The sequence below is a fragment of the Rhinatrema bivittatum genome, chromosome 4 (assembly GCF_901001135.1).
Source record: "Rhinatrema bivittatum chromosome 4, aRhiBiv1.1, whole genome shotgun sequence".
Classification (NCBI taxonomy): Eukaryota; Metazoa; Chordata; class Amphibia; order Gymnophiona; family Rhinatrematidae; genus Rhinatrema; species Rhinatrema bivittatum.
Window position 1 is genome coordinate 327,009,164 of NC_042618.1, and position 27,921 is coordinate 327,037,084.

The 27,921-nt window shown below is 45.0% G+C and overlaps 1 protein-coding gene across 1 annotated transcript in view; it reads left to right on the plus strand.

The window, feature by feature from the left end:
* The window catches only part of PIK3R6 (phosphoinositide-3-kinase regulatory subunit 6), a 276,075-nt gene that overhangs the window by 228,254 nt on the left and 19,900 nt on the right, over positions 1-27,921 (plus strand). The window contains 3 exon segments of the mRNA XM_029600333.1: positions 275-385; positions 4,642-4,732; positions 5,988-6,058. Coding sequence (XP_029456193.1) covers positions 275-385; positions 4,642-4,732; positions 5,988-6,058 — 273 coding nt within the window.

Sequence of the window (27,921 nt, forward strand, 5' to 3'; positions counted from 1 at the left end):
GTGAGGTTTGAAAATTGCCCTCTGCATGCCCATATTCAGTCCAACTCCTGGATAATCCAGCCTTATAGATACTTTAGACATTGCATCATTTTTTACTAACATGAAATTTATTTTTGTGGAGGAGGTTTTTTGGTTTTTTTTTTTACTGATTGCCAGTAAATTTACTGACAGTAGGCAACCTTGAAAACAGATGGAAACTAGAGTAAAATTAAAAAAGATCCTGGTATTTTGGAGAACCCAACGTTTAACTAGTCGCATCTATTGTTTCTTGCAGCCCTCTTCTCCAAGCAAACAACTGGCCTCAGATCCTTTCATCACAGATGTTACGTCTTATTATGTGCGCATGGGCGTGCAGCCTGTCTGCTTCCAGATATACTCTGTCAAGGTCAGAATTTTAGCCTTTTGCATTCCATCGCAGTCCTGAGCCATTCAGTTCTCACCTTTTTGAATTCCACAGATGGGATCAAGATAACTGATCCTTTCAACTGGGACAGGTTCTTTGGAGCTCAGAATGTTTACATCTTTTAGGGCAGTCAAGAAAAATTATGCAGCAACAGAGTCATAATATCAGCTGAAGACCTCATGAGCCCAATTTTCAATAGCCTGCATAAGTCACCAAATGAATGCGTAAGTGGGCTTGCAGAGATTTGTGCTAGTATTTTATAAACAGTGTGGTGGAAACTGCAGTTTATAAAATACCGCTTATTTCTGCTCCAAAAGTATATGCACATATTTGTAAAACAGGAACATGCACACTGTCTCTACCCATTTAAAAAAATTATCTACCTTATAAATGGGCTCTGACTGATGGCCCACAAATGCGCAGTAGAGAGCAGCTCTACTGCGCATGCGCGGGCAGGAGAGTACGTCAGTCAGAGTGGAACTAAGATGGCTCTGGGAGGAGCAGCAGCAGCAGATTGGCAGCGACGATATCGGGCAGAGCAGCGGCGGTATGCGAGTGTCAGGCGGGCCGAGCTACACTAGGTGGGAGGAGCGGCGGCAGCGATATCGGGAGGCAATGTGGCGGCGGTGGCATGGAGCAGCTGAGGTGCGCGCTGGGGAGGGATCCCCGGAGATCTCCCATCTCCATGAGCAGGCCACGCTGAAGAGCATAAGAGGGAGAGGGAAGGGGGAGGGGATTGAGAGTAGGTGGGGAATGACTGAGGGAGTGGGAGGGAGAATGAGGGGAGGGAGGGAGAATGAGGGGAGGGAGGAAGAATGAGGAGGGAGGGAGGGTGTGAGTGAGAGGAAGGAGTGGGAGGGGGAGGTGAGAATGAGACTGGGGGGAGGTGAGGGTGATGGGGGGAGGTGGGAGGGAGGGAAGGAGAGGGAGAATGGGAGGTGAGAGTGAGGGAAGGGGAGGGAGTGGGAGAGAGAATGATGGGGGAGGTGAGAATGAGGGAAGGGGGGGAGGGGGGGAGGTGAGAGTGAGGGAAGGGAGTTTGAGTGGGGGCAGGGGAGGGAAGGGGGGTGAATGACTGAGGGGGAGGAGGATGAGTGACTGAGGTGAATGAGCGAGGGGAAGGGGGAGTGAGGGAAAAGAAGTGTAGACGAGTGCAGTGTCCGAAAACGGACTGAAAATTTTTTTAAATGTAGCCCGTTTTAACGGGCTTAACGGCTTGTGTGCCTATATTTTATATGCATAACAATTGTGCACATAATAATCTTAAATTATTATGGACATGTGTACACTGCTTTTGATGTGCATATGCTGATACTATACAGATAACTATCATGCAACTCTTTGAAAATTACCCCCAAAATGTCTAGGTAGATATGAGGTCTCTTGATGCTCAGCTGCCATTTCCTACATGTTGAGGTGAGAACTGATGAATTTTAAACTGCAATGCTAAAGAGGTTAGGGCTCTTCAGTTTGCAGAAGAGGTTTGCAAAAAAAAAAAAAAAAAAAAGAGTGGTGTGGGACAAGTTAACAGACAATGGTTATTTAGCCTTTTAAATATTGCTAGGACTAGAGGATACTCCATGAAACTAACTGGTAGCAAATATGGGATCTCCACTAGAATGTCCTTAGTTTCAGCCCTTTGGTTGCCAGCTGCAGAGGGACAACCCATTCAATACAGCATCTCCCCCAGAGTTTGGCTGGAATAGGAGGTCCCTTAAGCACACAGGGGGGCTAGTTTAGGAGAGAGTAGGGAAGATGTAGTTTGCTTTCAGAAGGGAAGGTTATGTTTGATGTGTGCTCTCTGAGTTAGGCCCCCAGTCTAACTTAGACTGGGGGCCTAACTCAGAGAGTTAGACTGGGGGCCTGTGTCTCTCTTAGATACTGTGTCTCTCTTAGAGACACAGGCCTTGCCAGTTCCTATAAAAGGGCTGGAAGGATGAGGGATATTTAAGAAGCTTTTACATTTTTTTCTGGTTTTCTTCATTTTTGATCTGGTCCATTCCTGGCAGCCTGTTTCCCCTGCTTAGGGTGGTCAGGAGGGACTGTACACCTTTTCAACGTGTATAAGAGGAGGTTGAAGCACCCAGTGTGAGAAGAGATTGTTTTAAGTTGTTTTAAGTTTTATTTTTCCACCGTCTGGGGAAAGGGAGATTTTTTTTCTGCCTCCTTCTTTTCCCCTGAACTGGAGACTTTTAATAACCGTTTCCAGTACAGGCCTTCTCTCCTGGGAGGAAAGTTGCTGTCTTTTGAAGAGGAAGCATCAGGACCCCCACAACCAAAGTTTCCACACTGGGACACAGGCCACTGCCAGGTGAAGTTCGGGATTCAATGTGAACCTCAGAAACTATGGGAAGGGATCCAGTTACTGTTAGGATTTCCCAGCCACCTTGGGATAATTCTCTTTCCTTACCATAGTGGATACCCATGTTCTCAGCCCTTGCTTGAAGGGACATTTCCACAGAATTAGAGAGCATTCAAATCCTGCTTCATGTAAATCTGGGAACACTGAAGTATCTGGACACTTTATGTTTTGCATCTATTGATTCTTTTAAGAGGAATTTCAATAAACTTTAATTTGAACACATATCCAGTGAGTTGGTTGGTAAATGTACCTGCCCCAAAGAGCTGTGGTAGCACAGACACATGGGAGAACACTACTTCCTGGGCCCAGAAGGTTAGCCTTCACCTCCAAGAAAGAGTCCACACCCTGGGGACTCAGGAAAAGGGAATGAGAAATGTGAGGACAGCCCCAGTTATAAATTCTTTTATGGCCTTTCAGGATATGTCCTTCGTAATGAAACTCTATTAATCTCTCAATTTAGGCTAACAAATCCTCACTGTACAGTCATACAACCAATAACCATCATAGATGAGGAACTTCAAAATTATTTATATTATAACAATTTTTCTTTTTGTAATAACAAGGGAATTAGTAACAGATTTTAATGTGCTCTCATGTATGCAGTCGTTTGGCTCTTGCCCGTGTATATAACACTTGGTTTCACCTCATTTACTATTTCCCAATATTATTATGTTTGCGCACTTTTTTTTAATATAAAAAAACTTTTAAAAGTGCACGCTATTCAACTTATCTTAACTTCTTGCCGTGACTTAACCGACACCCCAGTGTTCTTCGTGCAGTCTTCTTGCCGTAACTTGACCGACACCTCAGTGTTCCAAAGCTTAATCAAAAACCAATTCTTTTTTTCTGTTTTTCCTTTTATGCTGCCCTCCGCGTTGCTCACATTAATCAACTCCCAACATTGCAGTGTTTCAGCGGCTATTATCGCCTGCTTCAGGGGATTCAACTAGTTTTTCTCGGCCGCAACCGTTTCAACCCTGCAGCACACCTTCAACAAGGAGGGACTGCCATCACTTAAAGAGGCCAACAGTCCTCAGTCAACCCCCCAAAATAAAGAAAAAACCCTGGGTGTCTGCATAGACCCCTGTCCCATCCCTACCCTATTGCACCTGGAGGAAGCCATAGAAATTTTAGTCTGGTGCAAGCCCCTCCCCCAATTCCCAACTCCTCCCCTTCAATAAAAAAAATCCAATGACCAAAAGCTGGGACCATGACCCCTTACTCTAGCCCACTGCCTGGATCCCCCTCCTTACTCACAATTCCAGTCCTGGTGGTTCACTGGGAGCCTGGACCGCCTCCTAGGCTCTAGGCCTGGTGGTGGCCATTTTTCAAAATGGCACCTGCCACCCCACCACATGATGGGGCAAAAGCTGGACACAGCCAGCTGGTGCCATTTTGAAATATGGCCACAATTGGACCCAGAGGCTAGGGAGTGCTCTGGGCTCCCACTACAACATCATTGGCTTATGTCTAGGTTGAGACAATTCTTTTTGCAAACAAATGTACAGAAGAAAACAGTGATAATTTCTGCTTTTCCTGAAAATACTTCTGCACTAATAGGTGTTACCCAAACAGGTTCATAGTGTGATCTGCGACTAAACCTACTCTACTTCCTCTGGGAAATAAAGCAACCCATGGTTGCTCCCCAGCAGAAATCAGCAAAACATGAACATGGCCTGATCTGGCCTTTTAGATTTGTCATGATTTTTTGCTTTGCTTTGCTTTGCTTTTTATCATATTTGTTTGTTTTGGTATTGTATATTCATTGCAATTGTATATTTATTTTAGTACAAAATAATATTTTAGTATAAAATTATATTAGCAAGCAATAAACTAAATAAATGATATGTAAATAATATGCTTATTTATTTTTCAGATTCACATTGGTGGCTTTACTCAAGATCCAGTGGAAGATGTGTTTCTAATTGAGCTGAAGGCAAATATACAAGATCACGTGCTTCCCAAAGGTAAGCACATTAGATAAAAAACTTTCCAAAGTTCAAACAATAGCATAAAGGACATTTTGGGTGAAATTTTGTATCATCACACATAAATTAGCTGGCAAATACACACATAAGTTATACCACTTTTCACGCATATGTACAAGATATCCCACCAAAACTACTCACACACATACTTAAGCCTGTTATTTGGTGCATGGAAAATTTATGCACCTATGATTGAGTTTTCAAACATATGCGTGCATAATTGTAAACCTCTCCCTAACTCCGCCCTGGGAATGCCTCTGCTCAGTCTGGGTAAACTTCCGTGTGAATAAGACATATGCATTTAAATTTGTCTGCATATCGGGTGCACAATTATATAAAAGCCTAATTGTAGGGGTAAAACACAGTTCTAGTGCAAGCCTATTTGGCATTAAGTAAGGCCAGTGCAAGCCTATTTGACATCCTAGGTTAAGCTTTAGTTATAGGGTGCCAAACAGGCTTGCACTGGCCCTGCTTAATGATGATCATGATTCTACCCCACCCTCCTCCCAACAGTCTCTGTCTGCCTCCACGGCATCCCTAGCCCCAGTTGACCTGGGGTGAGCAAAACTCGACATAGGAATTGAACTGGAAATCTTCCACTGACCCATAATGACAACTTTTCAAACAGGAAATGATGTTTGCTTTATGAAGACACAAATATTCAGAGAAAGGTTGCCCTGCATATCCCTACCAATTGAGTAAAGCATAGGCCATCACAGATTCCTCAGGCTGACAGACTCTTTTAAGTCATCTATGGCTTGCTTCGGAGACTGTTACCTTGGTCTCCTATCTCAGATTATCTTCATTATTTCAGGATTCTAGACAGAAACTTACCCCAAAGCTTCTGCCGCTCTTCCCTACCTCTGCTGCACATTCCTGAAAAAGATGCAGTGGTATCCCACAAAACATTTCAAATTGACATTCGGTGATCCCCCTCTAGATTAACCCCCTTAACCCATTACCATTCCCTGAACCCCCTCCACCTATATAGCACTCAAAATCTTTGCACTAATAGTGGGAACTGGAAGGCCGATGCATCATCTCTAGTGTGCACAGCATTTGGCTTACTTGTAACCAGAGAAAATACAATGAGCTGGATTCCCCATAGACACAGGAGGGAAGAAAATGCTTAGTAAATCAGACCCAAAGTGATGCCCAGGAACCGCATCAGTGGCACTGGAACTTCTTCAATAAACAGCAGGTTGGGGGGGGGGGGGCTGTGCTTCTCTTTCAGAGGCCACACTGACAAGAAAGAAAATGAATGTGGAAAGTCCAGGGACAGACATCTTAATAAACTATAAAAAGGTAAGCAAGAAACAAGCAAAGAAAATCTGGGCCATAAAAGTCAAATAGATTAAGGTCTCCCAAAATTGTCTAGTCGGCCTTGTGGCTTAGCGGTAGCCTTGTGAACCTGAGCCTCCTGTCTGCTAAAGTTTGGGTGCATAGGTCATGTTTTTTTTGAACAGGGGGTGGGCAGGGGGTGCAGATGATGGCTATACATACAGGCAGATGCAATATCATCGTGTAAAAAACATGCGTCTAATCTGGGCGCACTTTTTTGAATGTGCACATACCCACTTCCTGGGCGCTTGATGCAATAGGCAAATGAACTGCTACGCTAAAAGGGACGTGCAATGGGTAATTTGTGCATCCCTAGCACTCTGCAATCAGGCGCTCAGGAGAGTGGCTGTGCACCCACAGCAGCCTGGCCAGCGCTCACTTGCCACCCCCAACAGAGCTGTTCCCGATTGGTCTTTTTCACTGATGCTTGTCAGTGAAAGGACCAATCCCCTTTCAGGACAGCCTTCTGAAAGGAGATTGGTCCTTTCACTGACATGTGACAGTGAATGGACCAATCGGCAGTAAGTGAAGGAGTGAATAAATTAATATTAATAATAATAATATTAATTTACGTGCAATATAATATTCATTTTTTCACTCCTTCACTTACTGCCGGCAGGGGTTCCAATTGAGCCAGCCCTTGGGGATGCTGCTTTCTGTGGTTCCCCCTATGAGGAACCACAGAAAGCAGGATTTTTTTTTTAGCCATTGAGCACGGCATGATTCTGCTTTCTGTGCCTCCTCCTACTTAGTATCACAACAGTATTAATAGGAGAAATCACAGAAAGTAGTATTTTAAAAATTTCAGTGAGCCCTTGAGAGCGGCATGCTTTAAATTTTCCACTTTAAAATGGGCACCTTGGCTACGTGGCAATTTTTGGAATCGCAGGGTAATAGCCAATAGACTCATCTACGTGGAATTTACATGGGATGAGCACTATTAGCTACTCGCTGGTTTGGACGCACGTTTTGGATGCGCTGATCTCAATATTGCATTGGGTGTAAGTTTAGCGTGTCCAAAATGCGTGTCCAAACACGTGTTTGTTGTAAAGACGAAGGAGGGTGTGGACCCCTTGCCCGAGGAGTTGGCGCTACCTGAGAGGGTGAACCCCCGCAGGTCCCCACCGTTGGGAGGCGAGGCTTAGCTGGCGCAGGGGCTGGCTGGAGCTTCACCAGTACCAGCCCCATTCCCCATGAGTTGAGCCTTTGGGTGCTTAGGGCCAGCTGGGCTTAGGTGGACCCCTGCGAAGACAGTGGATTCACAGCCGGGAGAGTCCGAAGTCAGTCCAGGATCAGAAGCCAGAGAGTCGCCGATAGCCAGTCTGAGGTCGAAGCCAGAAGAATCACCGAAAGCCAGTCCAAGGTCAGAAGCCAGGGAGTCGCCGATAGCCAGTCCGAGGTTGAAGCCAGAAGGATCACAGAAGACAGTCCGAAGTCAGAAGCCAGAGAGTTGCCAATAGCCAGTCTGAGGTCAGAAGCCAGAAGATCCGTCCGTCAGAACCAAAGGATGGAAGCTGGAGCAGGAACAGGACTCGGAAGGCAGGAACAAGAAGCAGGACACCAACGCAGCTCAGAAGACTCCACCAGAGTGAAGCAGACTCGTTGCCAAGTCGAGGAACAGGAAGAGGAGGCTCCAATAAATAGTTTCCAGCTCCTGGCATCATCCAGGAGGCTGGGCTGCATCAATGGGTGCTGGCCCTTTAAGACAGCTCTGGAGGCGCGGCCCCAATGTTGGCTACAGGGAACGTAGGCCTGCGGCCTGGTGCTGTGAAGAGGGGATCAGGAATCGTCCTGGACGCCGCGGAGTGCGGCATAGATCCCGCGGCAGGACCCATGGGAGTGGAGGAGGCTCGAGGCTTGCGGCAGGAGCGACTCTCTGCCGCCGCGTGACTGCCAACACCCGGAGAGGAGGTAAGAGGGGCGCAGCGGCCACCCGCAGCATCTAACAGTACCCCCCCTTTTTAGGGCACCTCCCCGGGGGTTTTGGTTTGGAGGGATGGGCCCGGTGTAACTGAGCGAGAAGGTCCTTGTCCAAGATATTGGCGATAGGTTCCCAACTATTTTCTTCCGGGCCGAAGCCCTCCCAGGCTAGCAGGTATTCCTACTTCCTCCCGTGTTTCCAGACATTGAGAACTTCCTGGACTTGGTAGATGGAGCCGTCCTCCAATGTTCGGGTGGAGTCCAGGATGGCCATGTCAGCACCACTGGTTTTAAGAGCGACACATGGAAAGTGTTGTGAATTTTAAGGGAGGATGGAAGTTGAAGCTGGTAAGACACCGAGCCTACGCGGCGGAGTATTGAAAATGGGCTGATGAAGTGGGGAATGAGGCGCATAGATGGTAGTTTCAGGCGGATAAATTGCATACTTAACCATACTTTCTGGCTGGGTCGAAGAGTTGGGCTAGTGCCGATGCGCACAACCTACTCCTGCCCAGAGACAGGCGCAACTTGAAAAATAAAGATCAGGGAGGGGGTTTTTAGGTAGGTCTGGGGGGCGGGTTAGGTAGGGGAAGGTGGGGGGGGGCCGGGCGGAAGGAAAGTTCCCCCTGAGGCCGCTCCGAAATCGGAGCGGCCTCAGGGGGAACAGGGAAAGCCATCGGGGATCCCCTAGGGCTCAGCGCATGCAAGGTACACAAGTGTGCACCCCCTTGCAAGCGCCGACCCCAGATTTTATAACATGCACGCAGCTACATGTACATGTTATAAAATTGGGCGTAGATTTGTGCGTGCAGGGTTGCGCACACAAATCTACTCCCGCACGTAGGTATTAAAATCCAGCCCATTGCTTGGTTGTGGAAGCTACCTCCTGAGCCAAGAAATCCATAGGGATCCGAAGGTTTCTTCATGTACCCTCTCTCTTAAGTCCCCCCAAGGCTTTTGGAGGGGGGACTTAAGAGGCGGGGTACTGCTATGATTGGCAGTTCACGGGCTAGCCCCACAGACCGCTGCTCTCACCTTTACCCCAATCTAGCCAGGAGCACTGCGATCCAGCACAGAGAGGCCTCCCCAATATACCAAGATGCTGCCCGCAGCAAGACGCTGCCAGCGACCCTCTTGTGGATACATTTTTGCAACCGTTGGTGGTATAGGCTCCATCATATTTAAAAGATGCGAGCCAATTTTTAAAAAAGCTGCAGGATATACCAATGGGGGATTCGTCGCATGTGTTGGTGACCATAGATATTCAGGCATTGTATACTCATATTCCTCAAAAGGATGCCTTTGATATTGTATCAAAGAGATTGATTGATGACTGAGTCACAACGGATTCCTGTGGCATTTTTGATACAATTGATGGAACTAGTGTTATTCAATAATTTTTTTCTGTTTAAAGATACATTTTACCACCAGATCCATGGGATAGCCATGGGATCTTCCTTAGCTCCATCGGTGGCAAACTTGTATGCGGCTGATTTTGAATCTAAATTTATTTATCCGTCTCGATGGTGGAGCTCTATCTTATGTTGGTGTTGCTATATAGATGACATATTTTTTGTTTGGCCATCTTCAGAAAATGAATTATTGTCATTTGTGAACTGGATGAACAACTGAAACCCTTTTTTGCATTTTGCACATAATTCTAGCAGGGATTCGATTGCCTATTTGGATGTGCGGGTTGGCAGTGATGGCAGCAGACTTACCACTATATTGAATCGTAAACCGACAAATCGGAACAATTTATTAAGATATCACAGTCATCATCCGACCTCCTTTACGAGGGGGTTACCGGTGAGCCAGTTTTTCAGGATTAGACGTATCTGCTCAACTTTGGAAGAGTTTGAAGTGCAAGCACAAATCCTGTCTGATCGATTTCAATCTCGGAGTTACCCCCGTACGGTGATTAAAAGGGCGTTAAACGAGCTAAATAGTCAGTCAGGGATCAATTGTTGGAATATCAACATAAGAAAGATCAAGATAGATTGATATGTGTGCTACAGTATAGCACATCTATGGCGACTATAGCAGCTTCAATATGGAAACACTGGTATGTGCTAGCCCTACATGAGATATTTAAAGAGTATCCACTGATAGCTACTTCCCAAGGTCCGAATATTCGGGATCATCTAGTACACACTCATTTGGAGGGCTAGGTAGCCTTATTAAGGGGCTCATATAATAGATGTCAACAATGTGATATGTGTGACTTGTCAATCGAAGGAGAGGAGTGGAATGAGCCTATATCTGGATTTAGGATAAAACGTAGATATGTAACAGAAATATATGAAATATATCTTTTGGTATGCCCCTGCCCGAAGATGTATGTGGATCGGACAAGTCGGGCTATTAGAACACAGCTGCTGGAACATAGATCCCAGTTATACTCGCAGAATGTGTCCGCTCCTATTGTTCAGCACTGCATGGAGAAGCAGCAAGTCTTTGACGAATTACGGTGGACTATGATTGATCAAGTTCAAAGGACTATTAGGGGAGGGGATTATGCAGCGTGGCTTAACTTTCGTGAACAGTTTTGGATTTATAAATTAAACACAGTGATGCCTAATGGTCTTAATGAAGAATTGGATTAGTCATTATTAATGAGTGGGTAAGAACTCCTTTCCATTGGTTGCTTTTGAATTCAAAGGTGTATTATAAAAGACTGTTTAATTAAGACTGGTTTGTTCCCGTCCATACTAAAGAAGTTATTAAATTGATAGAAAACTGGAAGGAAGAAGGATATCACCATTTCCCCTGATGAAGGAATTGAAGATTTCGAAACATGGCCGTGTTGGGAGGTTCTTCATGTGGGATGGAAGATTTTCTACATGTTTAAGATTGGGTAATAGATTGTGTGGTGTTTTCGGGATAAATAAAAACAAGTTGAAATGAACTGATTTTTGCCCAAGAGGAATATAACATTTTATATATATTTTAAAAAAAAGCAAAGTTATTAGTGGGGTTTCTGGCTTTTTAGAAGGGAGGGAGGTGGTATGTTAATGATTATGCAAAATAACCAGACCAGGAGCAGAACCATGAATTTGGTGTATCACCAAGTGGTCAAAATATGAAACTACCACTTTCCCTCTATAATTTTTGTTTTTGGTTGTTAGACTGTTTTTGCACAGAAGTTTTGTACCCTGGGATTTTGAGAAATACAAGGGGGTTGGCATGAATACAGTTGAGGAACCCTCTCAAGGCAGGACACTGCCACCCATCCCTGCAAGAAGCAACCTTCTTAGGTCCGCACATGTGTCTCCTTGCTAAATTTAAAGGGATCGCAGTGGGAAAGGCCACAGCCCCTCAGGATGACCTCACAGACTTGGCCTTTAAAAGGCCCTTCCTTCCTGCAACCTATAGGTCCACTATAGGTCCACTACCTTGGTAGAGCACTATAGGTCCACTACCTCGGTAGAGCAAGTTGCCTCAGTGTATTCCTGTTTTCGTTCCTGTGTTCGTTCCTGTGTTCCTAGTCTTTGTTGCTGTGGTCCCAGACTTTCTCTTCAGTTTGTGGTTCTGTGTCATTGTCTGCTTGCCTATGCTGTTCCTCACCTCCCTGCCTGCCTATCTGCCCCTTCTCCCCTCAGACTGATCTCTGGTTTTGATTTTGGCCTGCTTGACACTCGATTATGACTGAACTCTGCCTGCCACTGACCACTGCCTGTTTCTTCACCACAATTGAACTCCGCCTGCCAATGACCACTGCCTGACTCTTGACCATGCCTGAACAATGCCCACCTTGACCAGTGCCTGCCTCTGCTTATGCCTGTACCTAGCCTGCCCCGGACCCTGGCCTGTGACTCGCCCATCTCCACAGATTTCCACCTCCTCAACAGAGATCTGTGCCTGAGGGCTCAACATAAGAGGAATGAGGGCTGGTATAGGTGAAGCTCCAGTTGGGCATCTGCCACAGCCAACTCTGCCAGTCGAAAGTGGGGACCTGCAGGGCTCCTCCCTGCAGATTACACCAACTCCATCTTGGTCCAAGGGTCCACACACACAACAATGATGCAATAGTTTTACTTTTGCTTTGGTTATATCATAACACTTTAATGATGTATGACTTTCCACTGAATGCCACCTTGTATTTCATATAAAAAGTTGGCATTTAAGCAATCAGAAGGCCGAATTAAAACCTTTACTTTAAGTATCCATGTAATATGTTATGCATAATTGATAGTATTGCATGTGCTCCCTGACAGTTTTAGATTATGCTTGCTCAAGGCCTAATTTACTAAGGCATTGAAGAAGAAAGTAGGAACTTTGTATCAGTGTTATCATCCATTTGGGAACCAATGACCTCAATGGAAATGGTATCCATGAAGTTCAAAAAGATTTCCATAAATTAGGCATGAAGATAAGAAACACTGCAAAGGCTATTGCATTTTCATAAGTATTACCTGTTCATGGAAAAGGAGATGTTCAATACCTGGCTCAAAACCTGGTGTACAGAAAATGGTTTTGGATACATTGGAAGCTTGGGTCGTGTATGGTGCAATAAAAGGCTATATGGAAAGGATGGCCTACATTTGTCTGTAGCGGGAAGAAGGATACTAAGTGAGAAATTCAGATTTTACATTAACAGACATTTAAACTAAAGAATGGGGGTGGCAGGAGATGGCCTTTGAAATTGTTTTGTCACCCCCAAGCAATACAAACACTACAGGACATGGGAGGAGAAAAATAACAAAATCATTCAGCTCCAAAAAAACAGAAAGGTTTCCTAGGAAGTGCAACATAGCAAGGAAGAAAAATTGGAAAGCTATGACTACAAATGCTCATAGTTTGGGCAATAAAATCCCAGACCTGCAGGCCTTAATGATGGAGGCGGACTTGGACATTGTTGCTGTTATGGAGACATGGTTCACGGACTCTCATGATTGGGATATGGACATACTGGGCTATAACTTGTTAAGGAAAGACAGAAAGGACAAAAAAAGGGGAGGAGTTGCGTTTTATGTAAAAAATAATATCCAAGCAACTGAACTACAAGGAAAGTGGGGTAGAGAAGAAGCATTATGGGCCATCCTAAAAAAATATGATGGTGCATCCATTTTTACTGGAGTGGTGTACAGGCCTCCGACTCAAACGGAAAAACTAGATAGAGATCTGATCAACGAGTCGGAAAGAAGGGGGAAGTGTTGATGATTGGTGACTTTAATCTGCTGGACGTAGACTGGATAATCCCTTCTGCAGAATCTACCAGAAGAAGCGAGATAGTGGATGCTCTGCAAGGGGCTCTGTTCAAACAAATGGTAATGGAACCCACGAGGGAGGGAGTTATACTCAATCTAGTGCTCACTAATGGGGATAATGTCTCTAATGTCCAGATGGGTGCCTACCTCAGTGATTATCAAATAGTATGGTTTGATATCGCAAATAGGATATGGAGAAGTCACATGAAGACCCGAGTTTTGCAGTTCAAAAATATAGACTTTGCAAAAATGGATATGTACCTGGAGGTGGAACTTGAAGACTGGGAGAAAATGGGAGAGGTGGAACAACAGTGGGCCAAACTAAAAGGAGTCAGTTACAAAAGCAACAAATCTATATGTTAGAAAAGTAAACAAAAGTAAGAGAAATTAGAAACCGATCTGGTTCACAAAGGAGGTGGCTGATGTAATAAATGCAAAGGAAACAGCATTCAAGAAATATAAAGGATCACAAAAAGTGGAACACAGGGAAGATTATCTGGCAAAACTGAGGGAGATGAAAAAAGTAATCAAGAAAGCAAAAAGTCAGGCAGAGGAAAGGATTGCCAAGGAGGTAAAGCGAGATGACAAAACATTTTTCAAATACATCAAAGAAATGAGAAAGGTCCAAAGTGGTATAGTGAAATTGAAAGGTGAAAAAGATCAATGTATGGAGAGAGATGAAGAAATGGCAGAATTATTAAACAAATACTTCAGTTCAATGTTCACTAAGGAAGACCCTGGAGAAGGACTGTCATTAGTTAACAACTGGAAGGGGGTGGAGTAGACGAAACTCCATTTATGGAAGAGAATGTATGGGAAGAGCTAGGAAAACTGAAAGTGGACAAAGCCATGGGGCCTGATGAGGTTCATCCCAGGATACTAAGGGCTCAGAAATGTGCTGGCGGGTCGCTGTATGACCTATTCAGTAGAACCCTGGAAAAGGGTATGGTGCCGAGTGACTGGAGAAGAGTAATGATGGTTCTGCTTCATGAGAGTGGGAGCAGAGAAGAGGCTGGAAATTACAGGCCTGTTAGCATCACCTCGGTGGTGGGAAAATTAATGGAGACTGCTGAAGGAAAGGATAGTGAACTATCTACAATCCAGTGGGTTGCTTGATCAGAGGCAGCATGGATTCACTAGGGGAAGGTCCTGTCAGACGAATCTGATTGATTTCTTTGACTGGGTGACTAGAGAATTGGATCAGGGAAGAGTGCTTGATGTGATATACTTGGATTTTAGTAAAGCTTTTGATATGATCCCACATAGAAGACTCATGAACAAAATGAGAAGCTTGGGAGTGAGCGCCAAGGTGGTGGTGTGGATTACAAACTGGTTGACAGATAGAAGACAACATGTGATGGTAAATGGAACCTATTCTGAAGAGAGAATGGTGTTAAGTGGAGTGCCACAGGGATCGGTGTTGGGACCAGTTCTGTTCAACGTCTTTGTGAGCGACATTGCAGAAGGGATAGAAGGTAAAGTTTGTCTATTTGCAGATGATACTAAGATCTGCAACAGAGTGGACACACCAGAAGGAGTGGAGAGAATGAGATGGGATTTAAGGAAGCTGGAAGAGTGGTCGAAGATATGGCAGCTGGGATTGAATGTCAAAAAGTGCAGAGTCTTTCATCTGGGGTGTGGCAATCCGAAAGAACTGTATGTGTTGGGGGATGAAGTGCTGATGTGCATGGAGCAGGAGAGAGACCTTGGGTGATAGTGTGTAACAATCTGAAGTCGGCGAAGCAGTGTGACAAGATGATAGCTAAAGCCAGAAGAATGCTGGGCTGCATAGAGAGAGGAATATCTAGTAAGAAAAATGAAGTAATAATCCCCTTGTACAGGTCCTTGGTGTGGCCTCACCTGGAGTACTGTGTTCAGTTCTGGAGACCATATCTCAAAAGGTTCAGAGACAGGATGGAGGTGGCCCAGAGAAGGGCGACCAAAATTGTGGGGTTCTCCATCAAATGACTTATGAGGCTAGGTTGAAGAACCTAAATATCTATACCTGGAGGAGAGGAGGAGGAGCAGGGGTGATATGATACAGACCTTCAGATTCTTGAAAGGTTTTAATGATCCATGTTCAACAACAAACCTTTTCCATTGGAAAGAAATCAGTAGAACTCAGTGAAACTCCAGGGAGGAAGACTTAGAACCAATGTCAGGAAATATTTCTTCACTGAGAGGGTGGTGGATGCCTGGAATGCCCTTCCAGAGGAAGTGGTGAAGACTAAAACTGTGAAGGATTTCAAAGGGGCATGGTATTAACATTGTGGATCCCTAAGGCTAGAGGATGGGAATGAATGAAAAGAGGCATGGGGGTAGCTTGCTGGAATGGTGGTTACTACCCTTATCCAATAAGCCTTCATACGGTTAATGCAACTCCAACATTGCTCTCTGCTTCAACGGCAAGGGGAAATGAGGAAAAGAGGATTTACATTCAGACAACAACCAAAAAGGACATTGAACTGTACAGTCTGGGAAAAGAAATAAGCATGGGGAGAACTTGCTTGATGTGGCGGTTACTACCCTTAACCAATAAACCTGATACTTCATTTCTGATGCAACTCCAACATTATTCTCTGCTTCAACGTCAGGGGGTGGCGGGAAATTGGGCTCAAACAGTAAATCAATAAGGTCCCTAATCTTGGTGGTCTGAGAAACTGATAAGTATACGAAACTGAAGTTTGGGAGCTTGCTGGATGGGCGGTTTAGTATTTTTCTGCATCATTTCTGTGTTTGTTTGTTTCTCATTCTGTGTCTATGGAGAAAAAGTTTAGTAAATCAAGCCCTCAGTGAGCTAGCCATACCATGTTTTATTGCTGTTCAGCTAGCCAGGGGCTTCATTAGCTATGGGCACATGGGGCCAATGCCTCAGGTCTCTTTCTTGGTGTCCTGAGTCTTCGCTTCTTTGGTCACTGCAGATTGCCTCCTGCTGTCAGCTAAAGAAGAAGCTCTGTGGGGCCAGCAGCTGATAAGAGGCCCAGCAAGTCGCCAGTGGATCCTATCCCACTGGTGGCCGAAGAAGAGATCTAGAGGTTGATAAAACAGGCCCGAAAAGTTGCTGGCAGATCCGGGGCAGATTGCAGGAAAATATCAGCCCAGAGGATTTTTCAAAACCAGCCCACGCAGTATCTATCTGGTTCCCTCCTGCATATTCAGGCCAATGCTGTATTGTATGCTGAGCCTAGCGCACAGGCTAACGAGCTCTTGGACGTGCATTTTGGATACGCTAGGCTAACACCCAATGCAACAAGGGGATTAGCACGCCAAAACGTGCTTCCAAACCAGCGTGTAGCTAATAGCGCTCATCACATGTAAATACATGTAGATGAGGCTATTAGCAATTACTCCCAATGCAAAAAAATCACTGTGTGGCCGATGTGCAAGTTTTAACATAGAAAACTTAATGCCAGCCCCCCCCCCCCCACACACACACACACAAAGCCACGAAAAACCCCAAATACTGCTTTACTGTGGGTCCTCCTACTTAGTATCGTCCCGATACCAATGTACAGCCACTTCTCCTGGGCACCCGATGCCATGAACGCGCTAGGGACATACAATTTATCCCTAGTGCATCCTTTTTAGTGCGACCCCCTCATTTAAATAATGCGTTGCATGCCCAGGAGAGGTGGCTGGGCGTGCATTAGGAGAGCGGGCACTCAATCATGAACACTCGTTTTACGCGAACTGATATTACATCAGCCTGTTTCTGTGCAGCATGAGCTACAGCTCCCAAAAGCCTACCAAGCCAATCCTTGAGAGGTACATCATGTGAGCTGAAGTACAATACGCCTCTACTGAAAGAATGGAGCCAAAAATCTCCAACACAAATTTCACATTTTACTTAAATAAGCAAGAAGTACACCTTAGATCAGGGGTGAGAAAATTGAGCCACAGTCTCCATTGCTTCCATGCAATTGACTGGGACTGCACCTGCATCCCTAAGTCTGGTTACATCTCTCATATAGTTATAGCCTGGATTCCTGGCCTGGTGTTAGTCTATTGCCAGGCAATCAGCTCTTGAACCAGTTGCCAAGCAATCAGGCAACTACATTGCCAGCCAGTGGCTTAGACCAGCGGTTCTCAACCGGTGTGTCGCGACACACTAGTGTGTCGCCAAGCACCGGCTGCTGTGTCGCGTGCTCCCGGTCTCTCCCGCTGCTCTTTCTTCCCTGCTGCCGTTGCCACCGGGCTATCAACACGTTCAAACCCAGTGGGAACGGCAGCAGTGCTAAAAAAAAAAGGTGTGGCACCCGTGGCTGGCCTTTTCTTCTTCCCACGCCTGCCCCCCCGTGACCCGGAACAGGAAGTGATACGTGGTGCGCGGGAAGGAGAAAGAGCAGTGCCGCGTGGTAAAGTAGCAGAGGCGGCGGCAGCATCGGCCCCCGAGCAATTGAAGCAGACGGTAATCGGGAAAGGAGAGAGCAGCATGAGCCTCCCGCGGCCGATGGGATTCTACTTTCTTGGCCTGCGGGGGCTGGAGGAGGAGGCTGCTGCAGCTACCATTTGTGCTGGGGGGGGGGGAGAGAGGAAGTGAGTGAGAGAAAGAAGCAGCCAGCCTGCGTGTGATTGAGAGCATGTGTGTGAGTGAGAGAAACTGGTCAGAGAGCTGATATGTGAGAGACAATGAAAGTGACTGCTCAAGGAGATGACTGATGTGTATGTGAGAGTGTGAGACATTAGTCAGGGAGGTGACTGATGTGTGTGTGAGAGAGAGAAAAAGCATTGAAGTGAGAAATCTGGGTATGTGAGAAAGCATGGGCGTAAGAAGCCTGCTGTTGGGGGGGTGGGGGGTGGATGTGTGTGAAAGAAAGCATGGGCGTAAGAAGCCTGCTGTTGGGGGTGTGGGGGTGTGGATGTGTGTGAAAGAAAGCATGGGAGTGAGAAGCCTGATTATGTGAGAGAGAGAGCACGGGAGTAGGAAGCCTGTGTGTGTGTGCATGCATGAGAGCGAGAGACTGGTTGGTAAGGTGACGGTGTGTATGAGAGAAAGAGACTGGTGTGTGTGAATATGAGAGAAAGAATGTGATTCAGGGAATGAGAAGCCTGTGCAGTGGAGAGTGAGCATGGAAATGAGAGAGAGACTGGTGTGTGTGTGTGTATGTATGTGTGTGTAACAGAGAGAAAGTGATTATGGGAATGAGAAGCCTGTGCATGTGAAGAGAGTGAGCATGGGAGTGAGAAACCTGGGGGTGTGTGAGACACAGCATGGGAGGGAGAAGCCTGTATATGTAAGACAGGATATGGAAGTGGGAAGCCTGTGTGTGTATGCATGAGAGAGATCAGGTGACTGGTGTGTGTGTGTGTGTGTGTGTGTGTGAGAAAGAAAGTGATTATGGGAATGAGAAACCTGTGCATGTGAAGAGTGAGCATGGATTGAGAAACCTGGGTGTGTGTGAGACACAGCATGGGAGTGAGAAGCCTGTATATCTGAAAGAGAACATGGGAGTGGGAAGCCTGTGTGTGTGTATGCATGAGAGAGATCAGGTGACTGGTGTGTGTGTGTGTGTGTGTGTGTGAGAGAGAGAGAGAGAAAAAAAGTGATTATGGGAATGAGAAGCCTGTGCATGTGGAGAGAACAAGCATGGGAGTGAGAGACTGGTGAGTGTGTGTGAGACAGAGAAAGTGATTATGAGAGTGAGAAGCCCGTATATGTAAGTAGAACACGGGAGTGGGAAGCCTGTGTGTGTGTATGGCATGAGAGAAACTGTTCAGGAAGGTGACTGGTGTGTGTGTCAAAGACTGTTTGGGAGATGATTGGTGTGTGAGAGACAGAAACTGGTCATGGGGGCATGACTGGTATGGTGTGTGTGTGTGAGAGACATGGGCATTAAGGAAGAGGACCATGAGTATAGAGCTTAGCCATTACTGCTGCTTCTGCTGTGTGCTACCGCCTGCATGGAAGAGGAGTAGGAGAGCTGCTGGAGGGGGTAAGTAAAGGTGGCTTTGTAGGTTTATTTTTCTTGATTGACTGCCATTTTAATTATTTAATATTATGTGATGTGTCTGCTTTTTTTGAAATATTTTATTGGTGTTTGGAGAATTTTTAATAGTTTTTATGAGTTTTTAATTGTTGGATGTTATTCTGTTCATAGCTGTTTAGAAACATTTATTCTGCTTATTAGTATAGTTTTACAATTATTTCTGTGTGGGGATCTATAGCTGCTTGCTAGTTCTGTTTTCCTAATAAGAGGTGTATTGGTTTTTAGGGCCGGATTTAATATTTATAGTGTTGCCTTTTCATAGATAGGGTTGCTCCTGTTTGAGTGTATTCCATAATACAGGTGTAACTGTGTGCGGATTAGTTTATGTGCATTACTACAGATCCTGGGAGTATGTTAGGTCGGTTATGTGTCTGTTACCGAGATGAGATATTTTACTAGCATATAAGAGTTTTATCAGTCTTATTTGTTGTGTTTTCTCAAGAGGACATGCATTGGTGGTAAACTGCTGTCTTTTCATAAGTAGGGCTATTGAGCCTGGAAGTAGAAGGAGTTTGAGTTGCTGTTACTGAGATGACATCAGAACCAGAATATCTTTTTTGTAGGGTGAGTTGTATGGGGAATGTCATAATTCTGCTTTACATCCATTATTGTGGGTCAGGGGTTTCCCGTGGATGCAAACTGTACTTTTACATCTAGCCCCGTGACGATCATGGGTCAGTGTGTCACGCATGTGAGAACCATCTGTCAGGTGTGTCCTGACAGACAAAAGGTTGAGAACCACTGGCTTAGACACTGACAGGCCGATGCAATACAGTGTGCTCAGCCAAGCACACTAGTTTACCCGTGGTTGGATGTGCATTTTGTACATGCATCCACAACCCCTTATGCTATAAGAGGATTAGCGCATCCAAAACGCATGTCCAATCCCCCCGCGAAGCTAATAGCACTCATCACATGCAAATTCATGTTAATGAAGTTATTAGCTATTCTCTCCCGCTGCAAACAAAAAATTTGTGCCTGACAAGCACATTTTTACCCTCGGAAATTAACGCCTGCCTAGAGCAGGTGTTAATTTTTGAGCAGTCCATAAAGTATACAGGAAAGCAGAAAAAGGAGGAAAACGTTAAAAAAAAGTGTACTAGCATTCAGGTTAGGAAAACGGACGCTCAATTTTACAAGTCTCTATTTTTCTAACCTGTGCACAGCCACAGATTAGGAAAACAGACGCTCATTAATTGAGCGTCCGTTTTCCTAACCTGCTGACAGCTCCCTCTCTGGGTACCCACTGCCAAGGAGGTACTAGGGGCACACAATTTCCCCTAGTGCCTCCTTTTTACCATGGCAGCCGAATTAAATATTAAATCCGGGTCTGGAGAGGTTGATCAGCGCGCGTTAGGAGAGCGGGCGCTCACTCGTGAGCTCCCATTTTCCCCGTGCTGATATTGCATCGGCCTGACAATTTCTCAGACGTACACACAGATTTTCAGATTAAGGAAACTTTATTGACACATGCACACAGACACACACTCTATCTCTCGGACACAAGATGTTCAGTCACACAGACAGATTTTCAGACTGAGAAAATGTAAAGGCATATACAGACAGAGATACACACAGACACTCAGAAACAGATTTTCAAATTGAGGGCATATTGGTATACACATGCTCTTGTTCTCTCTGACAAACTCTCTCTAATATACACACTCATTTTGCTGTTGAGTTGCTGCTCATGTGCTCACTCAGCAAAGGTCTCCCACCCCAGCTACATCATCATTTAAAGTTCTTGTTTGCTGCTAGCCTCTCTTTCCCATTCCTAACCCTTTCTCAGCACCCCCCACTCTCCTGGAGACTTACTGGCTCCTCAGCCAGCTGCCCCTCTCAGACCAACTACCACACCTACAGTACCTGAATGTAATCAACTTTGAAGTGCTGAAAAAAAGTGCAAAAAGCAGAATATAAATCTAAATAAATAAAAATAAAATAAAGCATAGGGACTTCCTTCTGGCTTACGCCTTTCCTTCTAATGAATGTAACCTACCTCCACCGCTCCTGGCCCCTCTTCCCCCCTGTCCACACTTTCCCATTGGCTGTGTGCTGCATAGAACTTGCTGTTTTTATAGCTCTTTACCTGCTTACCTGCTCTGGGGGAGAGGGAACCAGAAGTGTTCCATGCTGCCAGTTCTGCTCCTTTTCCCACAAGGCTTGAAAAAAAGAAAATTAAATCTTTGCTTAGACTGCATTGCTGCAGTTGCACTGCAGCCGAGCCGGGAGAGAGCCACTGGCACTGAAATGATATCCTACTTTCCCACTTGGAGTCAGTGTAACCCAGTGGCATAGCAAGAACTGATTTTTTTGGCTGGGCCCAAGGATAACATGGATGAGCACTAGGCACACAGGTCTGCACCATGAGAGTTATACTCTTATTGATAAATAATACTTTAGAGTGCACCTGACAACAGATTTCTAAATAGTTTGCTAAAGCTGTAATACTTTTAATATTTTAAACTTACTGACTTCATGCACTTGTTAAGCCACGAATACATTTATGGAAACATTTCAATTATATTTAATGATATATCAAGAGGCAGCAGTATCCCATAGCTTAAACATAACCAGATACTTGTCTAATATAAAGACAAATATGTCAACATACAGCACATTGTCCTTTGAGGTGTTTTAAAACCATGTGGGATGTTATGACAAAATATTTCAACAAAAGTAAATATGTGGCAAATAGTAACACTGGTCAATACATGTCAACAAAACCAATCTTTAATTATAATTGCACTTACATAAGTGGTACATGTTCAAAAACAAAACCGCCACATATATTCTGAAAACAGGAACCCCGACACGGCCGTGTTTCACATGTAAGTGCAATTATAATTAAAGATTGGTTTTGTTGACATGTATTGACCAGTGTTGCTATTTGCCACACATTTACTTTTGTTGGATTCCCCTATATGTGTTTGCCGTTTACTCCGCCCTCTTTGTATGACAAAATATTTACCATAATTCAACCCATATCCTTCAGCTTCCTTTAATGACAAATAAATGCCCTATTGAACATTTTTGTATGTTATTTTGCTGTGTATTTTAAAATTTTTTGACTAGAAGTACATACAGCATCCAAAAACTCTTGAAAACGGTACATTAATCATAAAAGTTTGAGACTCACTGCCTTAGAACACATTATACCCATTTACCTGGAAGTGCAGATTGGAAAACAGAACAAACTGGGCTGCTACAGACCCTTACACAGAAACATGCTAGCAGATTACCTAATCTTGGTTACGCATGTAAAACGCAGATAAATCTTCACCAAATACAGAATAGAAGTATGCAGACAAAAACTGAACTGGAAACCCCAAAACGCCAGAGAGGCCCGTTTCCCAAAACTGAGAAAGGAAAATGAAATGCTTCCCAGAAAAGAATGAGTAGGAAAAACTCCTGGAATGTAATATTCACTTTTATGAACTGCCTTCCTCACTCCAAAAGGAGACCTAAGGCGGTTTACAAAAGAATTAACACAATAATAATTTAACAAAGTACCTTCTTTATTCCTGAAGTGCATTCATCCTTTGCAACAACCCCCCTCCCCCTCCAGGAGAAACAGTAGATGTAGCAACAAAATATGCTGTTTCCTGCCACTAGAGCAGAAACGTAATCTGATGGTGCAATATGGACCAGCACCAGAACCTGGGAATTGTTATTGTCCTTTCATGAACCTGTAATTTTGTTGTACTGTTATCACTATCATGTATTTTTTTTCACAAATATTCCTTTTATTTAGAACACACTTTATGTATTACATTGGCAATGTATGTACGAATTGTCATGCCAGTCGGCCTTCCTGAATCAGAATCTCTCTCCACTCTCAACCCCTGTCCCCAGCAGTCTCTCTCTCAATGCCCCTCCTCTCCATGATGAGAGACTGAGAGAGAGAGCGAACTTGGTGGGGAGGACGAGGGTTGAGACTTGAGAGACTGCTGGAGACAGGTAGAGGCATAGGGAAGAGAACCTTATCTCCTATTACTGACCCTCCAACCTGTCCCAAACACTGTCACTCTCACCACCCTCTCCCATTCCCCGTAATCTCACACTCAGCCCCCTTACCCCATTTCCAGCAGTCTTACTCCCAACCACTAGACTTCCATCTCTGTCCCTTACATTCCCACTCTCACCTCTCAGACCCCCTCACTCCCTTCCTCAGCGGTCTCACCCACCTCCTCCCACATCCATCATATTCACCCCCACCATCTTCCCCACCCCAATAGCCTTACCCAGAGACCCCGGATCCCTGTCCCAGCAGTCTCATTCTCACCCTCCCTGTGCCAGTATCTTCACCCATAGCCCCCAGCCCGCCCCAGTCCATTCAGCCTCACCCTTAGCCCGTAAACTCGTCCCCTGTCTCTCACCAACGTCACCCTAGCCACAAGACACTCCCATCCCAGCAGCCTCCCCCTTAGCCCCCAGACTCCCCCCCCCCCCCCTCCCCGTGGTCTCAGCAGCTTCACCCTCTCCTCCCCAACAGTCCGGTTTCACAAACTTGCTTTTACTGTCAGTCGGGTCCAACACTGTCCACTTTGATCCTCTGCTGGCCGTGCCTGGTGAGGTCCCCTTGCAAAATAGAGCAGGGGCACAAATGTGCAGCTTACCCAGTCTCCTTCAGATTCGGTTTTCTTTCCTCCTCACCAACACTGCAGGAGTCCCTCAGTCCTGGCACATGCAGCTGATTCTCCTTCCTGCCACTGGCCTGGTTCTGATCCCTCTCGCAGCAGCAGGCTGGGCCCCTATCTTTTTCGACACCACCAGCCAAGGCCCTGTTCTTCAATGATTCTGTCTGGGTCCTAATCTTCCTGCTGCCAGCAACCTTCCCTCCTCAGTGGAATACCCCATTGCTAATTCTCGCATGTGTTGCCGCAGTGGCTGATCTTCCTGTCTCTGTGAAGTGGTGATTCCTCTCTTTTTTTTTCTGTTGCAAGAAGCCTGCAGCATTTTGACCCCACAGTCTTGTGACTGGCTTGACTGGCCCATCAGGCCATGTCCAAATGCCCAATAGCCCAGTCCACCCCTGTGCAGATCCCATCCCACCAGCAGCTGAAATAGAGGCCCAGTGGGTCTGCCAATGGATCTCCTGCCAGAGGCTCAGCAGGGCCACCAGCACATTGTCTCCCGCCAGCAGCTGAAGAAGAGGCCCAAAATGAGACAGAGAGCCTTTGTTTGTGTGTGTGTGTGAGTGTGCGTGGCCTTGTGTCTGTGTGAAAGCCAGTGTCTGCGTGAGCGAGAAAGAACCTGTATGTGTTTGTGAGAGAGTCAATGTGTCTGTGAATATGTATGTGAGCCAGTGTGTATGTGAATGAGAGAAAGCCAGTATGTATGTATGAGCGAGAGAGATCTTGTGTAAGTGCATGTGATTGAGCATGTGTGGATGTGAGAGTGTGCATGAGAGAATGAACATGAGTTGTGTATGTGAGAGAATGAACATGTGTGTGTGATAGAGGATATTTGTGCACTTCCCCTCCCCCACTAATCCACAACAATCTCAGGTTGACTGGAAATCAAAAGTTCCTAGGTATGGAAATCAGAGGATTTTTTTTTTTTTATCCTAGTTGGTTTTAATTATTGGGCATTTGATGTATCTGTTTTGAAATACTTCACTGATGTTTGGCAAATAAAAAAAAAATTTAATATGACTTTTTAAAATTTATTTGTGTTCTATTCCTCAGTTGTTTTGAAACATTTATTCTTAGCACAGCTGATGTTTTCCATTTCTCGGTTTTATTGTTTGATGAGAAATGGTGATGATTCTGTTTTTCCATGGTTGACATACAGAATCCGACTCCTTGCAGCTTTCAGTTGAGTTGTAGTTTGCACATTTCTATTTATACTTTATGGTCTCTTTATTCTGTATGTGGAAGGGGGCTTTCCATCTGGGTTCTGCATGTGTGATGAAGATGAGGTATTCTGCTAGTGTGTACTTTTTGTGTAGGGGTCTATAGCCTGGGTTAATATTTGCAGCGTTGCCTTTTTGTAGGTAGGGTTGTTAACTGTTTGAGTCTGGCAGTTAAGGTGTTATGGTATGGCAGGTTTGCTATAGGTTCTAAGTACATTTTTTTTGCAGGGTTTTGAAGTATTACACACTTCCTAGTAGTGGAGGTAGTTTTTGTGGCTGTTAGTGAGGTGACATCAGAATTTGAACATTTTTTTTTTTTAAGGTGAGTGGTAAGGGGAAATGTTCTAGTTCTGCACCCTCTGTCGGGGGAGTTTTTGTGAATGCATGGTATTGTAGAACTTGAAGTACAGCGTTCATATTGGGATTCTGTCCTATCCTGAATAGACCCCAGACTTCATTCCCATATATAAGAATTTTATTGATTGATGCTATTGAATAATTTTAGTTGTAGTTTTACTAGATGGTTGAAAATGGCCAGGGATTTCTTTGTTACATGGACGGTCCTTCTGTTTAGACATGCCACTGACATACATGCCCCGCGCCTTGTGACAATGGTGTAAACTGTTGGTAGCAGTGCTTCCCGCTTTATGAGCAATGGTGTCCTATCTCCGCATGGATGGAGTTTTGATAAGAGGTGGATGTCACAGGTCATTTAGGACGACTCCAGCTTATTCAGGAAGTGCTATGCAAGAGGCAAATGCGGAGTGAAATGTTAGTGACACATTAGGACAGAAGAACATGCCATACTGGGTCAGACCAAGGGTCCATCAAGCCCAGCATCCTGTTTCCAACAGTGGCCAATCCAGGCCATAAGAACCTGGCAAGTACCCAAAAACTAAAGTCTATTCCATGTTACCGTTGCTAGTAATAGCAGTGGCTAATTTCTAAGTCAACTTAATTAATAGCAGGTAATGGACTTCTCCTCCAAGAACTTATCCAGTCCTTTTTTAAACACAGCTACACTAACTGCACTAACCACATCCTGATCACTCGGTAATTTCAAGCGGTATTTATTTATTTATTTATTTATAGGTTTTTATATACCGATAGCCGTTTGCACATCGTATCGGTTTACAGATAACTAAAACTTTTTGACAGTGTCATTATACAGAACTTTTGGCACTGCCATTACATAGAACAGTAAACTTTGCATACAAGAAATAAACATCAACAAACAGTAACTGGGTAACTATTTACAGGGAACGAAGGTTCCTCAATTGGAAGCAGATGAGGGAAAATTAACAAGAGCACATAGTGACGGTAGTACGTGGAAAGCATTGTAATCAAATCAAGAGGTCATAGGGGAGAAGGTAATTGAGAGATAAAGACAGCAGAAGCACATTGTAAAAGGTGATACAGGGAATGCATTATACACAGCTTAGGGGGTTATCAGGAGGATGATTGCTGAGGGAGGGGTAGGCCTGTAAGAATAGCCAGGTCTTTAGGTTTTTTTTGAATTTGGGTGTGGATGTTTCAGTGCGCAAGTCTGGGGGGCATAGAGTTCCACAGGGTGGGGCCGGCAAGGGAAAAGGCTCTGTTCATTGTGGAAATAAGATTGGTGGATTTGATAGAGGGGGTACGGAGTGTCCCTTGGAGGGCAGTGCGAGTCGGTCTAGTGGATGTGCGAGAAAGCAGTGGGGGGTTGATCCAGTCAGTATTTTCATTGGTGATGCTTTTATGAATGAGGGAGAGAACTTTGAACAGGATGCGAGACTGTATTGGGAGCCAGTGGAGATCGATAAGGGTAGGAGTAATGTGGTCACGTTTCCTGGAATTGGTGAGGATGCGTGCTGAGGCGTTCTGTAGGAGTTGTAATGGCTTAGTATGTGTTGCAGGGAGACCAAGGAAGAGTGCATTACAGTAGTCTATTTTGGAAAAGATAATAGACTGTAGTACTGTGCGAAAGTCAGTGAAGAATAAGAGGGGCCGGAGTTTTTTGATAGTTTGAAGTTTGAAGTAGCAGTCAGTTAGGATAGATTTAATGAATGGTTTGAAAGAGAGCTGGTTGTCAATGAGGACGCCCAGGCTACGGGTGTGGGAGGGGAAGAGCGTGGAGGAGTACGCAGTGGGAATGGAGAGAGAGGAATGTTTGTTGGAGATGATGAGGAGTTCAGTTTTTTGCGGGTTAATGGCAAGGTGCATGTCAGTGAGTAGCTGGTTGATAACCGTCAGGCAGGATTCCCATTTTTGAAGAGCAGTTTGGAGGGAGTCAGTGAAGGGGAAAAGGATTTGGACATCATCTGCGTAGATAAAGTGTTTGATGCCAAGATTAGTAAGGAGGGTGGTGAGGGGGAGCATATAAATGTTAAATAGAGTAGAGGAGAGAGAGGAACCCTGGGGGACGCCTTGGTTAAGGCTAACTGGGTCGGATTCATTGTTGCCAGTGGATACTGTATAATGACGATCTTGTAAGTATGATTTGATCCAAGAGAGGGCAGTGCCGGAGATTCCTATGTTACTGAGAATGTTGATTAATATGATGTGGTTAACAGTATCAAAAACTGCAGATATGTCTAACATAGCAAGGAGAAATGAGTTCCCAGTGTCGAATCCTTTAGTGATGGTATCCGTCAGGGATAGCAGCAGTTTTTCAGTGCTCAGGTTTTTCCGGAAGCCGTATTGTGTGGGAGGAAGGATGTTGTGTTGTTCTAGGTGATCAGATAGGCGAGAGTTGACTAATTTTTCCAAGATTTTAGATAGGAAAGGGAGATTAGAGATAGGTCTGAAGTTAGCTAGAGTAGAAGGGTCAAGGCTGGGTTTTTTAAGGATTGGTTTCACCACTGCCTGTTTTAG